This window comes from Scardinius erythrophthalmus (assembly GCF_964197995.2).
Source record: "Scardinius erythrophthalmus genome assembly, chromosome: 1".
Classification (NCBI taxonomy): Eukaryota; Metazoa; Chordata; class Actinopteri; order Cypriniformes; family Leuciscidae; genus Scardinius; species Scardinius erythrophthalmus.
The window spans coordinates 62,956,250-62,976,224 of record NC_138221.1 but is presented as its reverse complement, the minus strand read 5'-3'; the positions used below and the strand labels follow the sequence as shown (position 1 = coordinate 62,976,224).

Sequence of the window (19,975 nt, the reverse complement as noted above, 5' to 3'; positions counted from 1 at the left end):
TACGTCACTTCACTAAAAGAAAATATAGTAAAGTAAAAAGTACTTGACAAAACAATCAGTTAAAGGGTTTATGATAATATAAGAACAACTTAAACCAAGAGAGGATCAACAACAGCAAAATTTTAAAGAGGTGATATTGAAATTTTACTCTAACCACAAGGAATTTATTACAACTTTTATGTATAATCTCAGTCGAACAATTAGAAAGATAATAGAAATAAAACAGTGCACTGTACAGTATCTTGAATGCCTCCATGATCTTGCTGTTCGTTATCTGTCAGATTTGCTGCACCAATGCATGCATACAGGTTCAGTCACTACTGTTAATATTAATGTAGCCCCTATTAATGTACTACAACCTTAAACAAACAAAAACCCCTTTAGTGAATTACAGTTATTATATATATTATTATGTAAAACAGTATTATTAGGTATTGTCAAAATTTCACCTGGAGTAAGTCAGTGTGGTCACTAGGAAAGCACTACAATCTTTGGAATATATATATATATAAAACACTATAGGTGAATTACAGTTTATTACATAAGCATATGTAATAAACACATGTAATAATGTTTATTACATAAAAATATTTGATAATTGTACAGTAAAGGAGGTATTGTCAAAATGTCACCTGTAGTAAGTCGGTGTGGTCACTAGGAAAGCACTACACCCTTTGGAACACAAAAAATACTTAGGGTGAATTACAGTAATTTAAAAAAAAAACATATTTGTCAACTGTACGTACAGTAAGGGACTTTTTGTCAAAATATCACCTGTAGTAAGTCAGCCTGGTCTGTAGGAAAACACTACAGCCTTTGGAACAGGAAAAAATACTTTAGGGGAATTACTGTAATTTTTTCTTATATGTATTTGTTTATTGTACGTACAGTAAAGGAGGTATTGTCAAAATTCCACCTGTAGTAAGTCAGTGTGGTCACAAGGAAAGCACTACAGCCTTTGAAACAGGAAAAAATTGTTTAGGGGAATTACAGTAATTTTTCCTTGGACTTATTTGTTTATTGTACGTACAGTAAGGGAGTTATTGTCAAAATTTCACCTGGAGTAAGTCAGTCAGGTCACTAGGAAAGCACTACAGCCTTTGAAACAGGAAAAAATAGTTTAGGGGAATTAAAGTAATTTTTTTGGAAACGTATTCGTTTATTGTACGTACAGCAAGGGAGTTATTGTCCAAATTTCACCTGGAGTAAGTCAGTCAGGTCACTAGGAAAGCACTACAGCCTTTGAAACAGGAAAAAATAGTTTAGGGGAATTACAGTAATTTTTTTGGAAACGTATTCGTTTATTGTACGTACAGTAAGGGAGTTATTGTCCAAATTTCACCTGGAGTAAGTCAGTCTGGTCACTAGGAAAGCACTACAGCCTTTGAAACAGGAAAAAATAGTTTAGGGGAATTACAGTAATTTTTTTGGAAACGTATTCGTTTATTGTACGTACAGTAAGGGAGTTATTGTCCAAATTTCACCTGGAGTAAGTCAGTCTGGTCACTAGGAAAGCACTACAGCCTTTGAAACAGGAAAAAATTGTTTAGGGGAATTACAGTAATATTTTCTTGGACTTATTTGTTTATTGTACGTACAGTAAGGGAGTTATTGTCCAAATTCCACCTGGAGTAAGTCAGTGTGGTCACAAGGAAAGCACTACAGCCTTTGAAACAGGAAAAAATAGTTTAGGGGAATTACAGTAATTTTTTTGGAAACGTATTCGTTTATTGTACGTACAGTAAGGGAGTTATTGTCCAAATTTCACCTGGAGTAAGTCAGTCTGGTCACTAGGAAAGCACTACAGCCTTTGAAACAGGAAAAATAGTTTAGGGGAATTACAGTAATTTTTTTGGAAACGTATTCGTTTATTGTACGTACAGTAAGGGAGTTATTGTCCAAATTTCACCTGGAGTAAGTCAGTCTGGTCACTAGGAAAGCACTACAGCCTTTGAAACAGGAAAAAATTGTTTAGGGGAATTACAGTAATATTTTCTTGGACTTATTTGTTTATTGTACGTACAGTAAGGGAGTTATTGTCCAAATTCCACCTGGAGTAAGTCAGTGTGGTCACAAGGAAAGCACTACAGCCTTTGAAACAGGAAAAAATAGTTTAGGGGAATTACAGTAATTTTTTTGGAAACGTATTCGTTTATTGTACGTACAGCAAGGGAGTTATTGTCCAAATTTCACCTGGAGTAAGTCAGTGTGGTCACAAGGAAAGCACTACAGCCTTTGAAACAGGAAAAAATAGTTTAGGGGAATTACAGTAATTTTTTCTTGGGCTTATTTGTTTATTGTACGTACAGTAAGGGAGTTATTGTCCAAATTCCACCTGGAGTAAGTCAGTGTGGTCACTAGGAAAGCACTACAGCCTTTGGAACAGGAAAAAACACTTTAGGGGAATTACTGTAATTTGTTCTTATATGTATTTGTTTATTGTACGTACAGTAAAGGAGGTATTGTCACAATTCCACCTGTAGTAAGTCAGTCTGATCACTAGGAAAGCACTACAGCCTTTGGAACAGGAAAAAATACTTTAGGGGAATTACTGTAATTTTTTCTTAAACTTATTTGTTTATTGTACGTACAGTAAGGGAGTTATTGTCCAAATTTCACCTGGAGTAAGTCAGTCAGGTCACTAGGAAAGCACTACAGCCTTTGAAACAGGAAAAAATTGTTTAGGGGAATTACAGTATTTTTTTTGGAAACGTATTCGTTTATTGTACGTACAGTAAGGGAGTTATTGTCAACATTCCACCTGTAGTAAGTCAGTCTGATCACTAGGAAAGTACTACAACCATTGAATATAAATATAAAAACACACTATAGGTGAATTACAGTTTATTACATAAACATATGTAATAAACACATGTAATAATGTTTATTACATAGATATATTTGATAATTGTACAGCAAGGGAGTTATTGTCCAAATTCCACCTGGAGTAAGTCAGTGTGGTCACAAGGAAAGCACTACAGCCTTTGAAACAGGAAAAAATAGTTTAGGGGAATTACAGTAATTTTTTACAGTACAGTTGTAAGACCCAGGACCAGATATGATGAAAGAAGACCAGGAGTCGTGAAATTCAATCAAATAAGTAAAATTTTACTGAAGAATAGTTTGCAGTTAAATTGGTAGAGCCAGCGTCAAAGTCACGAGAAGGTCGCAAGCCAACTCTACCTTACAAACAAATCTCACACAATTATACCTTTTCCAAGGACATGCATTAATCGTTTACTTCTGATTGGCTAAGAGAACATAAAGTCTAAACAATAATACATTTTTGATAGATAAGTGTGTATATCGCCGTTAATCAGAATATTTGTCGTCCATTTCCGAGATTTAAGTCGGTGGTGACCTTCTTCCAGGGTCCAAGAATGTTGTATATCACAAAGTTCTGAACCTGCAAAGAATAAAAAACGCACACACACACACACACACACACACACACACACACACACACACACACACACACAACACTGCCTGACAAACAACAGTTCTCTTTGAGGCTGAAGAAGGCCTGAGCTCATTATCAGAAGAGCAGTCCACCTAAACAGGCTGATAAAACATTTCACTCCAGGAAAGCAGGAACGATAATATGCCCCTTTACTCCACTCCATAAAGAAATACACATGAGATGTTCACTTGATGAAAATAAGGTGAAATTATATATAAATTGACCCTCAAACTTATACAAGTCAACTAAGACAGATATATAGATGAAGATATGTGGATATTGTTGTGAAATATGCAATTATTCTATTGTAATCATGGCTTGTTGTATATGAAGTATTTATGGGTCATAGTAAACCACAATTGTAACTAATAAAAAAGTGGTTTTATTAAGGTACCATAAGTAGTTGTTAAACAATTTATTAAGAAAGTGTTTACTGCACTGTAAAAAAAGAAAAGTTGACTTAACTTAAAATTATAAGGCAACTTGCTGCAGATTTTTTGAGTTGACTCAACTAAAACATCTCTATAGTTGAGTTGACTCGACTATAACATCTCCAGTTGAGTAAACTCTATTAGTTGAGTCAACTCAAAAAATCTGTGCAGCAAGTTGCCTTAGAATTTTAAGTTTAGTCAACTTTTCTTTTACAGTGTGTAAAACACTTGTATTAATAATCATTGTAACCATATATTGAGAAAATAGTTTATTAAGAAAAACACCTGAACTTGTTTTATAAAGATTTTTATTATGAAGCTGGTTTATTAAGGAAAACACTGTAACTTGTTTTATAAATATTTTTATTATGAAAATGTTTTTTAAAGAAAAGCATACCACACTGAAGGTTGTAAGCATTTATTAACCAGGTGATGGTGGCAGAGTAGAGAGGAATTGAAAATGTATTAGAAAGAGCTTTGCAAAAGAAAGGAGAAAAATGGCATCATTACCGTCTATGTGTTGCGGACGAGATACAGAAGATACAGCCATGATGGAAAGGTCCAGAAAAAGAGGACAAAGAGACGAAGAGTTTTATATGTGAAAGTCCTAAGGGGTCTTCCAGAAATAATGACAGTTCAAGATTTTGTGTTTGACCAATTGGCTGCAAAACACTGAATGTATGCAGATGGAGTTTCCAGGAGTCCCAAGACAATCCCAAGACAATTATCATCAAAAGGCCCCTTGCATGTGAACACAACCAAAGGGCACACACTGGAATGCACCTAAAAGAAAATGAATACAGAAATGATTAGGATACTACTTGATTGTTGAATTTTTAATAAGAATAAAGTAATCATTCAAAAGGATATATATAATTTAATTTAAGAAACAGGGGATTCTGACCCCAACCTTTCAGTACGTACAGTAAGGTAGGTATTATCAAAATTTCACCTGTAGTAAGTCAGTGTGGGATAGTGTAAGTCAATAAGAAAGCACTACAGGCTTTGGAACAGGAAAAATACTTTAGGGGAATTACTGTATTTTTTAAATTTTTATTTTTTAAAAATTAATATTTGTATACTGAACGTACAGTAAGGGAGATACTGTGAAAATTCCACCTGTAGTAAGTCAGTCTGGTCAGTAGGAACATACTACAACCTTTGGAACATGAAAAAATCTCTTTGGTGAATAATTGTAACTTTTACATAAAACATTTTTGCGTACTGTATGTACAATAGCCTACACAAAAGTACACTAAAGCAGTCTAGGTGAATACACAGCAAATATCAAACCTGAAACTATTTTTATTTTTTTAAAAACTTGACAATGTTCATAGTGAAGGTCTTACATGATCAAGTCTGCAACTTGGGTATTGCTTTTTATATTTGTTTCGTATATTTGCGGTGTTCTGCGTTCAATATCTTGTGAGCTGAATATTGTTACTTAACAAATAACATTGTTTTAATATTTAAATCTTCTTCTTAAAATGAGCTTTCCTTCGGGTTTGCACTTTGCAGATGGTCCCTTCTTAGCAGCCTGCGCATAGAGATCAATGTATTTTGTCCAGTGAGAAGCAAAGATCGTTTTGAGGAAAATTATGTTGTAGCTTCTGATGTTTAATCTGTAGTTATATGTGATAGGTGTTTTGTGTAGCAACGGCGTTTAGTTCACGAGTTATTGAACGCGGAAGTCCGCGAATGTGTGAATATGCGAATATAAAACCAACTTTACCTAAGTTCACCTATGTTACTCTGCAAAGGTAACTTAGTTGACCAAGAGTAACATAGTTACTCGACTTAGTTGACCAAGAGTAACATAGTTGACATTCATGACATGTTCTTATAGTTTTCAGGAGTTCATTTCAGGAGTTCTAAAAACATACAAGTATTTAGGCAGTTTGATCGACAATAAGTTAACTTTTACCTCTAACACTGAAATGCTTTGCAAAAGAGGCCAACAAAGATTGTTTTGTCTTCGCAAACTGTCAAAATTTCGTGTTGATAAGACTCTCATGACCCTTTTTTATAAATCATACATTGAGTCTGTTTTAACATTCTCATTAATCTGCTGGTATGGTAGTCTCACTGTCAAGGCCAAAACTGCCCTCTCCAATATAGTGAAGGTCAGTAGTAAAATTATAGGTGTTCAGCAGAGTAGCCTTTCTCTCCTGTATGATAGACAGGTAGTTAGGAAGGCCAACGCAGTTATCTCTGATAGCTCCCACCCCCTTCATTCTGAGTTCCAGATATTGCCTTCCGGGTCTCGGTATAGATTACCTCCAGTGAAGAATAACAGATATAAGCATTCATTCGTCCCGAGAGCCATCTTGTTTATGAATTCAGCCCGGAGGAGTAGACAGACTATAACTATTAAATAGTGATGGGGTTATTATTATTATAATATGTATAGTATTGTTGTTTTTGATGATGTTGTTGCCGAAATGGGGATGGTTATGGAAATGTTGCTATACTATGAATTGTCAGATGTTACTTTAACAAGGGCCTGTTACATTAAGTATTTCTTATGTGTTTTTGTCTTGTATTTGTGCATCTGTGATTGTCCTGTGTTTATCTTGCTGCAAAACCAATTGCCCTATGGGGACAAATAAAGTCTAAAGTCTAAAGTCTAATTTAATATTCTAATTGTACAGTAACTATAAAATACTTTGCAATAAATATTATAAAAGTAAACTTGTTTTCAGGCAAATGCCACGATTATCTGCTGCAGATGTTCAGATGTTCATGTTAAGTGCATACACAGAGTGGGACACAATCGTTACTACTGGCCAATGCGAGAAGATGCGCTCTGGTATCCATTTGAGGATGTGCTCAGGTAGGTTGATTCCTGCCCCACAGCACGTGACAGCACGTCATGTTGAAATAAAAAGAGATGTGTGGGAAGATATTGCCAAATCATATCTTCATGGCTAAGGACATGCGCACACACACACACACGCAAACACGCTAACAAACACATAAAACATTATTTGGTTATTGTTACTTATTGCAGTGCACTATTATTTTTTGTTCAATACAATGCACTACTGTATTTCATTCCACAAACAAGATTTTCAAAATGTTTACATGGTGGAATTTTTGTGTAAGTGCTGTTTTTGATACTTTTGTTGTTGTTGTTTTCTATGTTAGGATCTCTTGCTTATGATATATGTGCTTGTTAAAGGAGAACTCCGGTCAATTTTAACATTGAGCTAATTTTTTTGTACATTTGGAGTGCTGTCAATACAGAGAACAACGACAAAAATCGGTGTTGCCTACACCGAGTTATTCTATTTTTAAAATTTGCACCCTGTTGACTTCAATGGGGCAAGTACTAAACCTGCTTTTAGCCTCTTAACATCATTGATGTGTCATTACAAGTGCACAGAAAATGTGAGTGATTCCTTCAGAGTGAACACGAGTGAATCTGACTGCAGTAGATGTGAAAGAAATGTATAAAAATTATGTTATTTAAAGGAACACTCCACCGTTTTTTGAAATAGGGCTTATTCACCTTCTTTCCTACATTTAGATAGGTGGGCAAATGCATTTTTGTCTCAGTGCATGCATTGTTTTAGTTTGACAGGGTCGGTGCTAGCTTAGCTTAGCATAATGAATGGAATCCTTTGTTGCCAGCTAGCATGTCCTGAGTAAAAGTGATATAAAAAAAATTAAAAACCCACCTAATTACTTCTTGTGGCCTGCGTATTCACAACAAGTACAAATAGCGATGCAGATTAACACTAGGTGATTTCCTAGGCAGATATTGACTTGGGACTATATTAGGGGGAAGCACAGGCGAAGCACTGCTACTTGGGCACAGAGATATCACGCCCAAGTAGCAGTGCTTCGCCTGTGCTTCCCCCTAATATAGTCCTTAATATATAAGTCAATATCTGCCTAGGAAATCGCCTAGTGTTAATCTGCATCGCTATTTGTACTTGTTGTGAATACGCAGGCCACAAGAAGTAATTAGGTGGGTTTTTAAAAATTTTTATATCACTTTTACTCAGGACATGCTAGCTGGCAACAAAGGATTCCATTCATTGTGCTAAGCTAAGCTAGTGCCAAACCTGTCAAACTAAAACAATGCATGCACTGAGACAAAAATGCATTTGCCCACCTATCTAAATGTAGGAAAGAAGGTGAATAAGCCCTATTTCAAAAAACGGTGGAGTGTTCCTTTAAGCCAGCGCAAATACCTGTATTTTCTTCCTGTTTTCGGGTGAAGTCCAAAGTAGTCGATTGCCGAGTTCACGCGCATAGGTTTAGTACCTATAATCACGCACGTGAACTCGGCAATCGACTACTTTGGACTTCACCCGAAAACAGGAAGAAAATACAGGTATTTGCGCTGGCTTAAATAACATCATTTTTATACATTTCTTTCACATCTACTGCAGTCAGATCCACTCGTGTTCACTCTGAAGGAATCACTCACATTGGCTGTGCACTTGTAATGACACATCAAGGATGTTAAGAGGCTAAAATCAGGTTTAGTACTTGCCCCATTGAAGTCAACAGGGTGCAAATTTTAAAAATAGAATAACTCTGTGTAGGCAACACCGGTTTTTGTCGTTGTTCTCTGCATTGACAGCACTCAAATGTACAAAAAAATGAGCTCAATGTTAAAATTGACCGGAGTTCTCCTTTAAAGTTGTGATTCATCCTTGTAAACTGATGTGCGTCTGTATTTCTCCTTTATGTCATGAAATATTCAACAGGTCTTGATTAAATGCAATAAAAGATTAGCTAACATATAATAATTGAAATAGTTTAGGATTGTTTTGTTAAATACATCATCCTACTTTGTCATGTCCAGTCAACTATGTTACTTTTGTCAACTATGATACTGGGCTGTCAATTAAGTTACCATTATGTTTTTTAAAAAATATATGTATTTCAATGGTTCCCTAATCTCCAAGTAAATATTTAGAAACTGAGTAGCTGTCAAATATATACCTCAGCATAATTTCATCAAAAAAAATATCATGAATCAAGCAGTTTGGAAACAAAATATACAGATCGGTTACTTCAGTACTTGAAATTTGGGGTTTCAATTGAACAAAATGTGTATTTTCTTAATTAATTGGGTATTTTAATTGAAAAGGTAGGTAAATAGACACATATTCTTCCAAGAGTAATGATTTTTTTAAATGTCTGCCATTTACTTAAAGTTAAAACTTATAGGTTTTGTCCGTAACATAGTACCAAATAATGAGTAAACTTGTTGTTTTTAAAACTAAATATCTGAAATCAATTATGCCTGAGCTTGGCAATGACTAAAAACAAAATATTTCAGGGATGATTTATCAGGGAAGATAATAATATTTTGTAAATAAATATATTTTTTCCCAGAATTATTCAAACTCAAAATCTCCCACAATTATTGACCCACATGCTATATGACGCGCTTCTGCAACACGCATCAGCTGAGAATCTCTTCACCAAGCCAACGCGCAAACTACCGCAAATAAAACCGAAAGTAAAGCCCAACACGGACGGAATTGCCCGGAGTCATAAAGACTGAATTTACTGTATAACGCGGAATTTAACGGATTGAATGGTTCATGAGCTCGGAACTCGTAATTACGATGTTTTTGACTCCACTAGGACACTAAACACAGCAGTAGCCTAAAGTGACTTTCCTTCACCATGAATGAGGAGCTGCTTTGACACTCCTGTTTTACACACGTCACTCAAACACAGAAGCAGGAACTATTTCAGCTCCTCAGTTCAGAGAAACAGAAACTGAAACTGAAGTATTGTTGAGCTGTTGTGTGTTTGTGTCTCTCTGTATTCATGCAGTAAAATGGCAGAAGCCAGAATTTCAGTGGATCAGGATGAGTTCACGTGTCCAGTGTGTCTGGATCTCCTGAAGGATCCAGTGACAATCCTCTGTGGTCACAGTTACTGTAAGATCTGTATTACAGACTGCTGGGATCAGGAGGATGAGAAGAGAGTCTACAGCTGCCCTCAGTGCAGACAGACCTTCAGTCCAAGACCTGCTTTAGCTAAAAACACCATTCTGGCTGAACTGGTGGAGAAACTGAAGAAGACTAAACTTCCTGCTGACTGTTACGCTGGAGCTGGAGACGTGCAGTGTGACGTCTGTACTGGAAGAAAATACAAAGCCGTCAAGTCCTGTCTGGTGTGTCAGGAATCTTACTGTCAAACTCATTTTGACCGTCATGAGGAATTTCACTCCCGTAAACCACACAAAGTGATTGATGCCACTGGACGACTGCAGGACATGATCTGCCGTAAACATGATAAAGAGCTAGAAATGTTCTGTATCACTGATCAACAGTGCATCTGTGTGTGGTGTAAGGAGAGTGAACATAAAAACCACAACACTGTATCAACTGCAGCACAGAGGACAGAGACACAGGTATGAACTGAGAGGGATTGATCACACAGAAATGAAAGTGTCTTCATTTACTCACTCATTTACTCATGTTGTTCCAAACCGGTTTGACTGAGTTTCTTCTGTGGAATATATAAGATGACATTTTGAAGAATTTCTCATCTATTTTAGTCTATACATTGTAAGTCAATGGAGTAAAAAGTTTCAAGCTCCAAAAAGGAGAAAAAGCATAAAAGTAATCTAAACAACTAGTGGTTAAAGAAAGGAGTACGCTTAAGTGTATTGACATGCACTTGTAGTGTACTTCAAAATAAAAGTATATATTAAAAAAAAATATATATATATATATATATATACTTGCAGATAATATGAAATGAAAGGCCACTTAAATGCACTTAAAGAGAGTCAACTTTCATGACTGTACACTTTATAAAGTACACTTTTTTATCATGTAAAATTAAAAGTTTTACTTTAAAGTACATTTTTAATAATATTTAATATTTCAATTTAACTCAGTAGAATTATGAAATTACATTATATACTTAAATCTTACTTAAGTGGGTCAAAAAGTCACTCTTAAGTTCAGCTAATTGCTTTATATTTACATTTAAACTATAATACATTTTAATTTAATAGCAATTAACATGCAATTATGTTGTGTCTGAAAACATTACGTTCAGTTCACACTTATTTCACAATTATATTATTTTAAAGTATATAATATTATTTTATAATTTCCAAAATACACTCTTTAAAATATGCTACTTTTAAAAGAGCCAAATTTTGAATCACAAATCAAATCAAATAATTGATAAACTCATGTATGTGGAGCTCAAATCAAATATGATGACATCAAAAACATCAAACTTCACTGGTGTTTGTGTCATGACATCATGTTGTTTAGTCATGTGACTGTGACATGAAAGAACCAATGAGGTTTGATGTTATTGACGTGTCACCATATTTTATTTGGCCTCTGTAAACCGCTGAGACATTCTTCTAAATATCTTCTGTTGTGTCTCACAATAGACAGAAAGTCATACAGGTTTGGAGCGACATGAGGGAGAGTAAATGATGATACTAATGATATAAAACTAGGCACTGATGAAATACTGCTGACATTCATTTCAGGAAACCATGAATCTGTGGTTTGAGCCAGACAGTAAAAACTTACCATGCAAGATCTTTAACCACTTCACCAACTCTGGATTCATGTAACTTTAATGTTTGTCTGACAGTAGTTTTATGTGTCATTCCCTGTCATTGGTTTGTCCTCCAGAAACAGCTGAAGGAGACGCAGATGAAGATCCGTCAGAGAATCCAGCAGAGACAGAAAGATCTTCAGCATCTGAGAGAGGCTGTGAAGTCTCATAAGGTGAGTCTGGAGAAGAAGAGAAGTTTGAGACGTCTCAGTTTGGACTCTGTCAGTCGCGCTGAAGCCACTGTGTGATTGTGATGTGTGTGTAACAGCGCTCTGCACAGACAGCAGTGAAGGACAGTGAGAGGATCTTCACTGAGATCATCCGCTCCATTGAGAGAAGCCGCTCTGAGGTCACACAGCGGATCAGAGATCAGGAAAAGACTGCAGTGAGTCGAGCTGAAGGACGACTGGAGCGACTGGAGCAGGAGATCAATGATCTGAGGAGGAGAGACGCTGAGCTGGAGCAGCTTTCACATACACAAGATTACATCCAGTTCCTGCAGGTAACAGAGATCTAGAAGAACAGGATCATAGTGGACTTGAGCAAGATCCTGCTATGCCAGAGAAACATTTCATGAGAGCAGAATGAGCCATTGACTGAGATGTTGTCAGGAATTCAGTCAGATTCAGTCAAGTGTTGTGTTATCATATAATCACCAGTCAGACTCTCATCTGATCATCTTCTGTTTAAAGAGACACACTTACAAAGCCCTGGGAAATTTACCATTAAATATGAACTCATTTTTCCTTCTGGTTTCTCCATTCTGTCTTCACTGTAAACCCAAATAAGTTAGCAGAACTCAAAACATTAAGGCAATTCATTGCCTCAATTTTTTTAATTTTTTTAATTCAAAGTTTAAGCAAGCTGAACTGGCAGATTTTAAGTTTTGTACTTAAATATTTCAAGTTAAGAACAATTAAAATCAGAGTACACTATTTCATACATTTAACTTAAAACATTCATGTAATCTCAAAGTGAACACTTTCATTAGTATTAACTTATAGTTTTAACAAGCTAGTTTGCTAACATACTATGTTATCATGCTAACAATAGTATGTTATACAGCACTTGCTGTTGTCAGGATTACACCCTCAATCAGTCCTCAATCACCATCATCATTCACTCCGCCCACTCGTCCACAATCACCAGAGTTCTAATCACCACCACCTGGATCCCATCACCAGCTCACCCTTCATAAACTGCACTCACCCCTTCAGTCCTCGTCTGGTCTCGTCTCTAAATGGACACACAGACTCACCTCTTTCATCCCGTTACTTACCTGTATACCCGACCTTCTTCAGCCTGCTGTATTCCGCTCCAGATCCAAGTCATCGTCACCTGCAAGAGAAACATTGTTACTTTACAGCTAAGTCTTCCTAAACTGTCTATAATCTGCTTACTCACCGTTATCTCTGGAACCGATCCATTCTGCTGAATAAATCACATTATATACTTACCATCATGTTTGCGTCTTGTCTGAAACCTGACAGAAGACCAGACCCAAGATGCAGAATCCTTCGGATTCCGGAGAGGATCACACCCCACAACCAGCCCACAAACAGCATCACTATCTGCACTTCCGCGTTCATCGGCTACTTCGTTCACTGTCTCTGCCAGTCCCATGGCCCGACCAGCGACATTCACCGGTGAGGCGGAGGACTGCAGTGGGTTCCTCCTACAGGTATCGCTCTATTTCACTATGCAACAACTTCATTTTACCAACGACTCAGCCCGTGTTGCATTCATCATCTCCCTCTTGTCCGGACGAGCACTCCAGTGGGCACAATCGCTATGGAATTCCAATTCCGATGCAGTTAAGTCAACGGATCAATTCATTCAACATTTTAAAGAAATTTTTGGCCAAGCAGCAGCCGATCTCTCCGTTCATGACCAGCTCCTCAATCTTCGACAAGGAGAAACTTCCGTGAGTGATTATGCTCTTCAGTTCCGTACTCTGGCGGCATCTAGTGGTTGGAACGAAGCAGCGTTGATTACAGCTTTCCGTCATGGTCTTAATCCCAATATTCGACAACTACTTGTGGTCTACGATGACAACATGGGAATTGAGAATCTTATCCAAAAGACCATCCGCGTTTCTCAGCGCTTATCTACCTGCGATCAATCTGAACCCAATGTAAGTCTTCCGCCCTCGGTTCCATCAAGCACTCCTCCAGCACCCGAGCCCATGGAGATTTGCTCCTCACATCTGCCTACTTCTGAACGCCAAAGACACATACTTCATCATCTATGCCTATATTGTGCTTCAGATAAACATCTCCTCGCCCAGCGGTAAGCTCCATTCAAGTTCATCCTAAAATTGAAATGTTGAATCGTACTACTGTGCATCTCCTGACCTCTCGTGCTTCTGTCTCAGCACAAGCCCTCATCGACTCTGGCTTTGCGGGGAACTTCATTTCCACAACGCTTCTCCAAAAGTTGAATCTCCATAAACGCCGTAGTCAGCAAGATCTTCAAATCCATACCATCCTGGGTAAACTGCTGGGCAGAGGTCACATTCGGTATCATACTCCTACGTTAACTCTTCGTATTGGATGTCTGCATTCTGAGGAAATCTCTTTTATGGTGCTGGAGGAGCTCATCCTGGGACGCCCGTGGCTGGTACAACATCAACCGACCCTCCACTGGAAATCCGGTGAGATCCTTCGCTGGGGAGATAACTGTCATTCATCTTGTCTATCTTCAATCAAGAAAAGTTCTTCTTCGTCTTCATCATCGCCCTCTCAGTCAAGATCCAAGGTTCCTGTCTATTCCACCTCCGTCGAGAGTCCCGAGGCTCTACAAGAAGTAGAGATTCCAGTGGAGTACCGGGCGTTCCAGGACGTGTTCAGCAAGAAGCTGGCGACCAAACTACCACCTCATCGGCCATGGGACTGTGCTATCGACTTGCTACCTGGAGCTACTCTACAAAAAGGACGTGTTTATCCCCTGTCTATCTCGGAGCCGAAGGCCATGGAAGAGTATGTGGAGGAAGCTTTACAACATGAGTTCATTCGTCCATCTACCTCCCCTGCCGCTTCGAGTTTCTTCTTTGTGCGTAAAAAGGACAGAGGCTTGAGGCCGTGCATCGACTACAGGAACCTCAACTCTCAGACTGTCAAATTCAGCTATCCCCTTCCTCTGGTCCCAGCAGCTCTAGAACAGCTGTGCGGAGCCCGTATCTTCTCTAAACTTGATCGCAGGAGTGCCTATAACCTCATTCGTATTCGTCATGGAGATGAATGGAAGACGGCGTTTGTGACCCCTTCAGGCCACTGCAAATATCAGGTTATGCCCTTCGGGCTTTCCAACGCTCCCGCTGTCTTCCAGGGGTATATGGATGAGATATTTCGTGAATACCTCAATCGCTTTGTCATAGTGTACATCAAATACATTCTCATCTACTCATCTACCCTCTCTGAACATCATCAACACGTCATCAAGGTACTGGAAACATTGAGAAAACATCAACTGTACTTGAAACTGGAGAAATGTGAGTTCCACACCACCACTGTTCAATTCCTGGGCTACATCATCGACCAACATGGCATCCAGATGGACCAGAGGAAGGTGGAAACCATTCAGAACTGGACAATACCATCATCCGTAAAAGAACTTCAAAGATTCCTTGGTTTCGCTAATTTCTATCGAAGATTCATCAATAACTACAGCTCCATCAGTGCACCACTCACTTCAGCTCTGAAAGGCCGGCCCAAGTCTCTGTCCTTGTCACCCGATGCCATTCAGGCTTTCCAGCACCTCAAAGAAGCCTTCACGACCGCTCCAATCCTCGCTCATCCCAATCCAGATATTCCATTTGTCGTTGAGGTTGATGCATCTTCCACAGGGGTTGGAGCGGTCCTATCTCAGCGGCAGGGTGAGCCTCCCAAACTCCTTCCATGTGCCTTCTTCTCAAAAAAGCTGTCCTCGGCGGAGTGTAATTATGACATCGGCAATCGGGAACTGCTCGCTATCAAATTAGCCCTTGAGGAATGGAGGCATTGGCTGGAGGGAGCCAACCATCAGTTCGAGGTCATCACCGATCACCGCAGCTTGGAATACCTCAGAGAAGCTAAGAGATTGAATCCTCGTCAAGCCCGTTGGGCCCTCTTCTTCACTCAATTTGACTTTATAGTCACCTACCGACCTGGGAGTAGAAACTGCAGAGCAGATGCTCTCTCCCGTCTCTATCATCCTTCCACCGACGATCAGACTCCGGAAACCATTCTCCCTCCAGCCGTAATCCTCAGCCCCATCCTCTGGGATATCGATGAGCAGATCACCCAGGAGAACCATCGCCATCCTGCTCCGCCGGGAGGTCCAGAAGGGCTAACCTATGTTCCCCAACATCTGCGCGCTGCCCTTCTGGACTCAGCTCATACAGCTCTGGGCTCTGGACATCCAGGTAGCAAGCGTACCCTCTCACTCCTCAGTCAACGGTACTGGTGGCCGTCCATCTCCAGGGACGTTTCCCGTTACATCAAGGGATGCTCAGTCTGCGCCATCACCAACACTCCCCGTAAACTACCTGAAGGCAAACTTACCTGTATACCCGACCTTCTTCAGCCTGCTGTATTCCGCTCCAGATCCAAGTCATCGTCACCTGCAAGAGAGACATTGTTACTTTACAGCTAAGTCTTCCTAAACTGTCTAAAATCTGCTTACTCACCGTTATCTCTGGAACCGATCCATTCTGCTGCATAAATCACATTATATACTTACCATCCTGTTTGCGTCTTGTCTGAAACCTGATACTTAAATCCTACTCAAGTTGGTCAAAAAGCTCTCTAAATATTAGCTTATTTCATTTAATATAAATTTAGACTATATAAGACATTAATTTAAGTAAAATAATTGAAAAATAATGAAGTGTCTGAAAGCATTACATTCAATCTGCTCTTATATATATATATATATATATATATATATATATATATATATATACTGTGTATATGTATATATATATATATATATATATATATATATATATATATATTCAAATTATATTATTATTATTATTAAGTGTCAAATACTAGAGTTTGTAGCATTAAATGATGAATATGAGGAGAATGTGCTGATTGTGTGAAAGTGCTGGATTGAAGCGAGTCACTGAAGAGAAGTGAAGTCAACAAGAGCCGCTCAGATCTGATATAGTGCAGGTTATTGGCTGAAGTGTGGAGATGATGAGTTTTGATTTCTGTTTTCTGTAGAGTTTCCAGTCTCTCTTAGCACCTCCTGAATCTACAGATGAACCCGACTTTTCCTTCAGTTCTCTCTCCTCTTTTGATGGCGTGAGAGAATCTCTCCGTCAGCTGAGAGACAAACTGGAGGATTTCTGCAAAGAGGAGATCAAGAAGATCTCAGACGGAGGTAAAGTCCTGCGCCTCGTTTATACAGACGTGTGAGAAAGATCCCAAATCTGAACGTACAACCGTTTCCGAAATGTTCCTACGATTTATAAAACGTCCATTTTCACAAAATTGTCCTTAAATGCATCTCAGTTTATAAATCCCAGTTCATCTTAAATTCAAGTCCATCAAATCCTCCTACAGAACGGCCACAAATATCTCTTGATGGTTCAGAAATACGGACTCATCATCGTGGACAAGCGTCTATATACACATGACGGAGGATGAAATCCATGGAATTTAGGATCAATCCGATGTGTGTGTTTTATAAATGAAGCCTCTGGAGATTATTAATCTGCTCCCAGAAATGAGTCCATCATCTAATATTATAGAGCATCATATTAGAAATGTCTTAGAAATGAATGTATTTTATCTTGTCATTTCTCTTCACACTGTTCATGTCTGTTTATTTCCAGTCACTTTCACCAACATGAATCCCAAGACCAGGAACGACTTCCTACAATGTGAGTCACTAGAAAACAAGCAGAAAAACTCACTGAATGTGTTCATGTTCTTCCTGTAGAAGGAGAAATAAATCATGATAGAATGATTAGATGATCATGTAAATGATGATTTGCACATGATATTTGGTCAGCTGTACTGAGACACTGATGATACACTGAACATTGATTCATGAAGAGTTCAGATACATTAAAAGATCAGACAGATTCATAATTCCTGTTTCTGATGTGTTTTCTCTCCATCAGATTCTCATCAGCTCACTCTGGATCTGAACACAGTGAATAAACACCTCAGTCTGTCTGAGAGGAACAGAGTGATTACTGGCACTGGCACTGACACAGAGCAGCCGTATCCTGATCATCCAGACAGATTTGATCGTCATTATCAGGTGTTGTGTAGAGAGAGTGTGTGTGGACGCTGTTACTGGGAGATTGAGTGGATTGGGAATAGTGGTGTGTTTATATCAGTGTCATATAAGAGCATCAGCAGGAAGGGATCGGTTAATGAGTGTGCGTTTGGATATAATGATCAGTCCTGGAGTTTGGACTGCTTTTCCTCCAGATTCACATTCATACACAATAACATACACACTTCTCTCCCTGTAAAGCCCATCAGCAGAAGAATAGGAGTGTATGTGGATCACAGTGCAGGAACTCTGTCCTTCTACAGCGTCTCTGACACAATGAGCCTCATCCACACAGTCCAGACCACATTCACTCAGACGCTCTATCCTGGGTTTTGGGTTAGTTCTGGATCATCAGTGAAACTGTGTTGATGTTTCAGAACAGATTGTAGAGAGATTTTACCCACAATACTTTGAGCTGCACGCTAAATCAGTAACAATGAGATACAGAGACTCTTATTTTAATTTTCTGTAATATCTTAATTTCTGCAACAGAAATAACAGAATAAATGTGTGTATTAAAATCTTTATAGAGACAGTAAGAATGGTGTGTGAGTGTGTTTATCAAGCTATAATTGTATTGATGGAAATCTTATTCATTTAGTTTTTATTGTAGTGACACAATCATTTTAATATTACTATTAAAAGTAACTTTCATTTGAAATTATTAAACAAATAAAATGAAAAGATTAAGGAATAATGAATGAATGACTTTCACAACGTTTGATGTTGATGGAAAATAGTTGTTTCCAGATATGGAGAAATATATCAGTGTTGTCGCAAAAAGCAGTGAGCTCTAGTTAAAAAGAAAAGATTGCAGCTGAAAAAGATGAAATTAAGGAAAATAAAAGTGCAGCTTCACAAAACATTTACTCTGTGCTTTTTTCTTTTCCATCTGTCTTCTTACTTCTCTATATGGATGTGTGGAGTTGAGCCATTTCACTTCAGATCAACCAATAGACACTACATCCACACAAATGGAGAACACAGCATCCAAAGCATGCAGCTACAGGAAAACAATAATCAATATATTGTAACATGTTAAAAGTAGTGATGTTACATATGACACTGAAGCTTCGATGCGCGTATCACTCAAGCGACACAATTTGTCATGAAGCCCCGTATCGAGGCATGTATTGGTTTACTAGAGTCACGTGATCGATGACAAACGAAGCCTCACTTTCTGTCCAATCACGTGCACGTTTCGCTTTGGGTGTCAGAAGGCTCGAACTTCAGATCGTATTTAACGAGTCATTTGTTGCCTCAGTCTGGTTGATATTTACAATTATTAATATTGACATTTAATAACAGATGATCCTATACTGCCGTGCAAAGGCAAAAGACCGTAACTTCGTTTTTGGTCGAAAATGAGTTATTTATATTTTTGGCACATTCAAGACCTTCTTTATCATGTGGATAAGTATCTTGAATCAATTCCGTTTTTTTTCGAGAAAATAATGATTTGTCTTAACAGTAACTTCCAAAAGCCCATGAGAAACCAAGGCAGAACACCGTAACATCAGTTACCGCTCTTTGGCTTTGTTTTGGAACGCTCAAATTACGAGTTACGGTACTCTGCCTTTGTTTAGCCGCGCGTCAATATGAAGTTACTGTGCCGGTGTTCAATCAAATAATGCTACCTACCAGATTGTACGGTTATCTGCCTTTGTTTTAATGTCCATTAAAATTAAAATTACGACGGTGTAGCCTGTAGCCTACTTTGTACAGCTGCCATCAGTCGCTCTAACTTCTGATGTCCTCAGAGCGGTCAGTATGGTCTGCTCCATCGACAAACGTGCGATATCGATCGCGAAGGATTATGCAGAGTTGACAGAAAAACGTTACACATTGCCGTATCAGATGAATACAACCAAGAATTAAAGCTCGGCAAACTAGCTGGCAGAGTGCCAAAACTTCGCCTTCAGCCCCGCCCTAAACGCGTTCGATCGAGTCAACGCTGGACTAATAGGTATTTTGTCATGTCAAATGTATTAATAATGCCATCAGAATGCAACCAAAGCACAGGATAGCAATAAGTAGATGGCTATAAATAATTGTAAATCATACAAAATAAATGCCATGATCACTAGATTTTATACAGGTGTGTACTATAATGATTTTGTTAATGGTGATCAGCAACTAAATATTGATAATGTGGAAGTTACTGCCTTTTGCCTTGGCATGACTTCTCACTGTTTGCTGACAATACAAAGGCAGAGTACAGTAACTTTAAAATAGTGGTCAAAAG

General features: G+C 38.3%; 1 protein-coding gene across 4 annotated transcripts; it reads left to right on the top strand.

Moving 5' to 3' along the window:
• The first annotated feature begins 9,621 nt into the window (after positions 1–9,621).
• On the top strand, positions 9,622–18,737 carry LOC308702609 (tripartite motif-containing protein 16-like protein). Of its 4 annotated transcripts, XM_081385596.1 has the most exons (7): positions 9,622–10,279; positions 11,535–11,630; positions 11,726–11,959; positions 16,665–16,824; positions 17,279–17,326; positions 17,570–17,712; positions 17,932–18,589. In XM_081385596.1, exons 1-7 carry the CDS (start codon positions 9,701–9,703, stop codon positions 18,097–18,099), a joined length of 1,428 nt encoding a protein of 475 aa, XP_081241722.1. In that variant the 5' UTR covers positions 9,622–9,700; the 3' UTR covers positions 18,100–18,589. The 4 variants fall into 4 exon arrangements, with proteins under 4 accessions (XP_081241722.1, XP_081241720.1, XP_081241721.1 ...); XM_081385594.1 differs by having other exon boundaries at positions 17,570–18,737; XM_081385595.1 differs by having other exon boundaries at positions 11,738–11,959; positions 17,570–18,598.
• The last annotated feature ends 1,238 nt before the right edge of the window (positions 18,738–19,975 follow it).

Bases quoted from the DNA above. Each gene is read 5' to 3' on its own strand.
- LOC308702609 (XM_081385594.1), top strand. From the start codon at position 9,701: ATGGCAGAAGCCAGAATTTCAGTGGATCAGGATGAGTTCACGTGTCCA. The intron at 10,280-11,534 runs GTATGAACTGAG...TTTGTCCTCCAG, and splicing joins CACAGAGGACAGAGACACAG to AAACAGCTGAAGGAGACGCA. The intron at 11,631-11,725 runs GTGAGTCTGGAG...TGTGTGTAACAG, and splicing joins AGGCTGTGAAGTCTCATAAG to CGCTCTGCACAGACAGCAGT.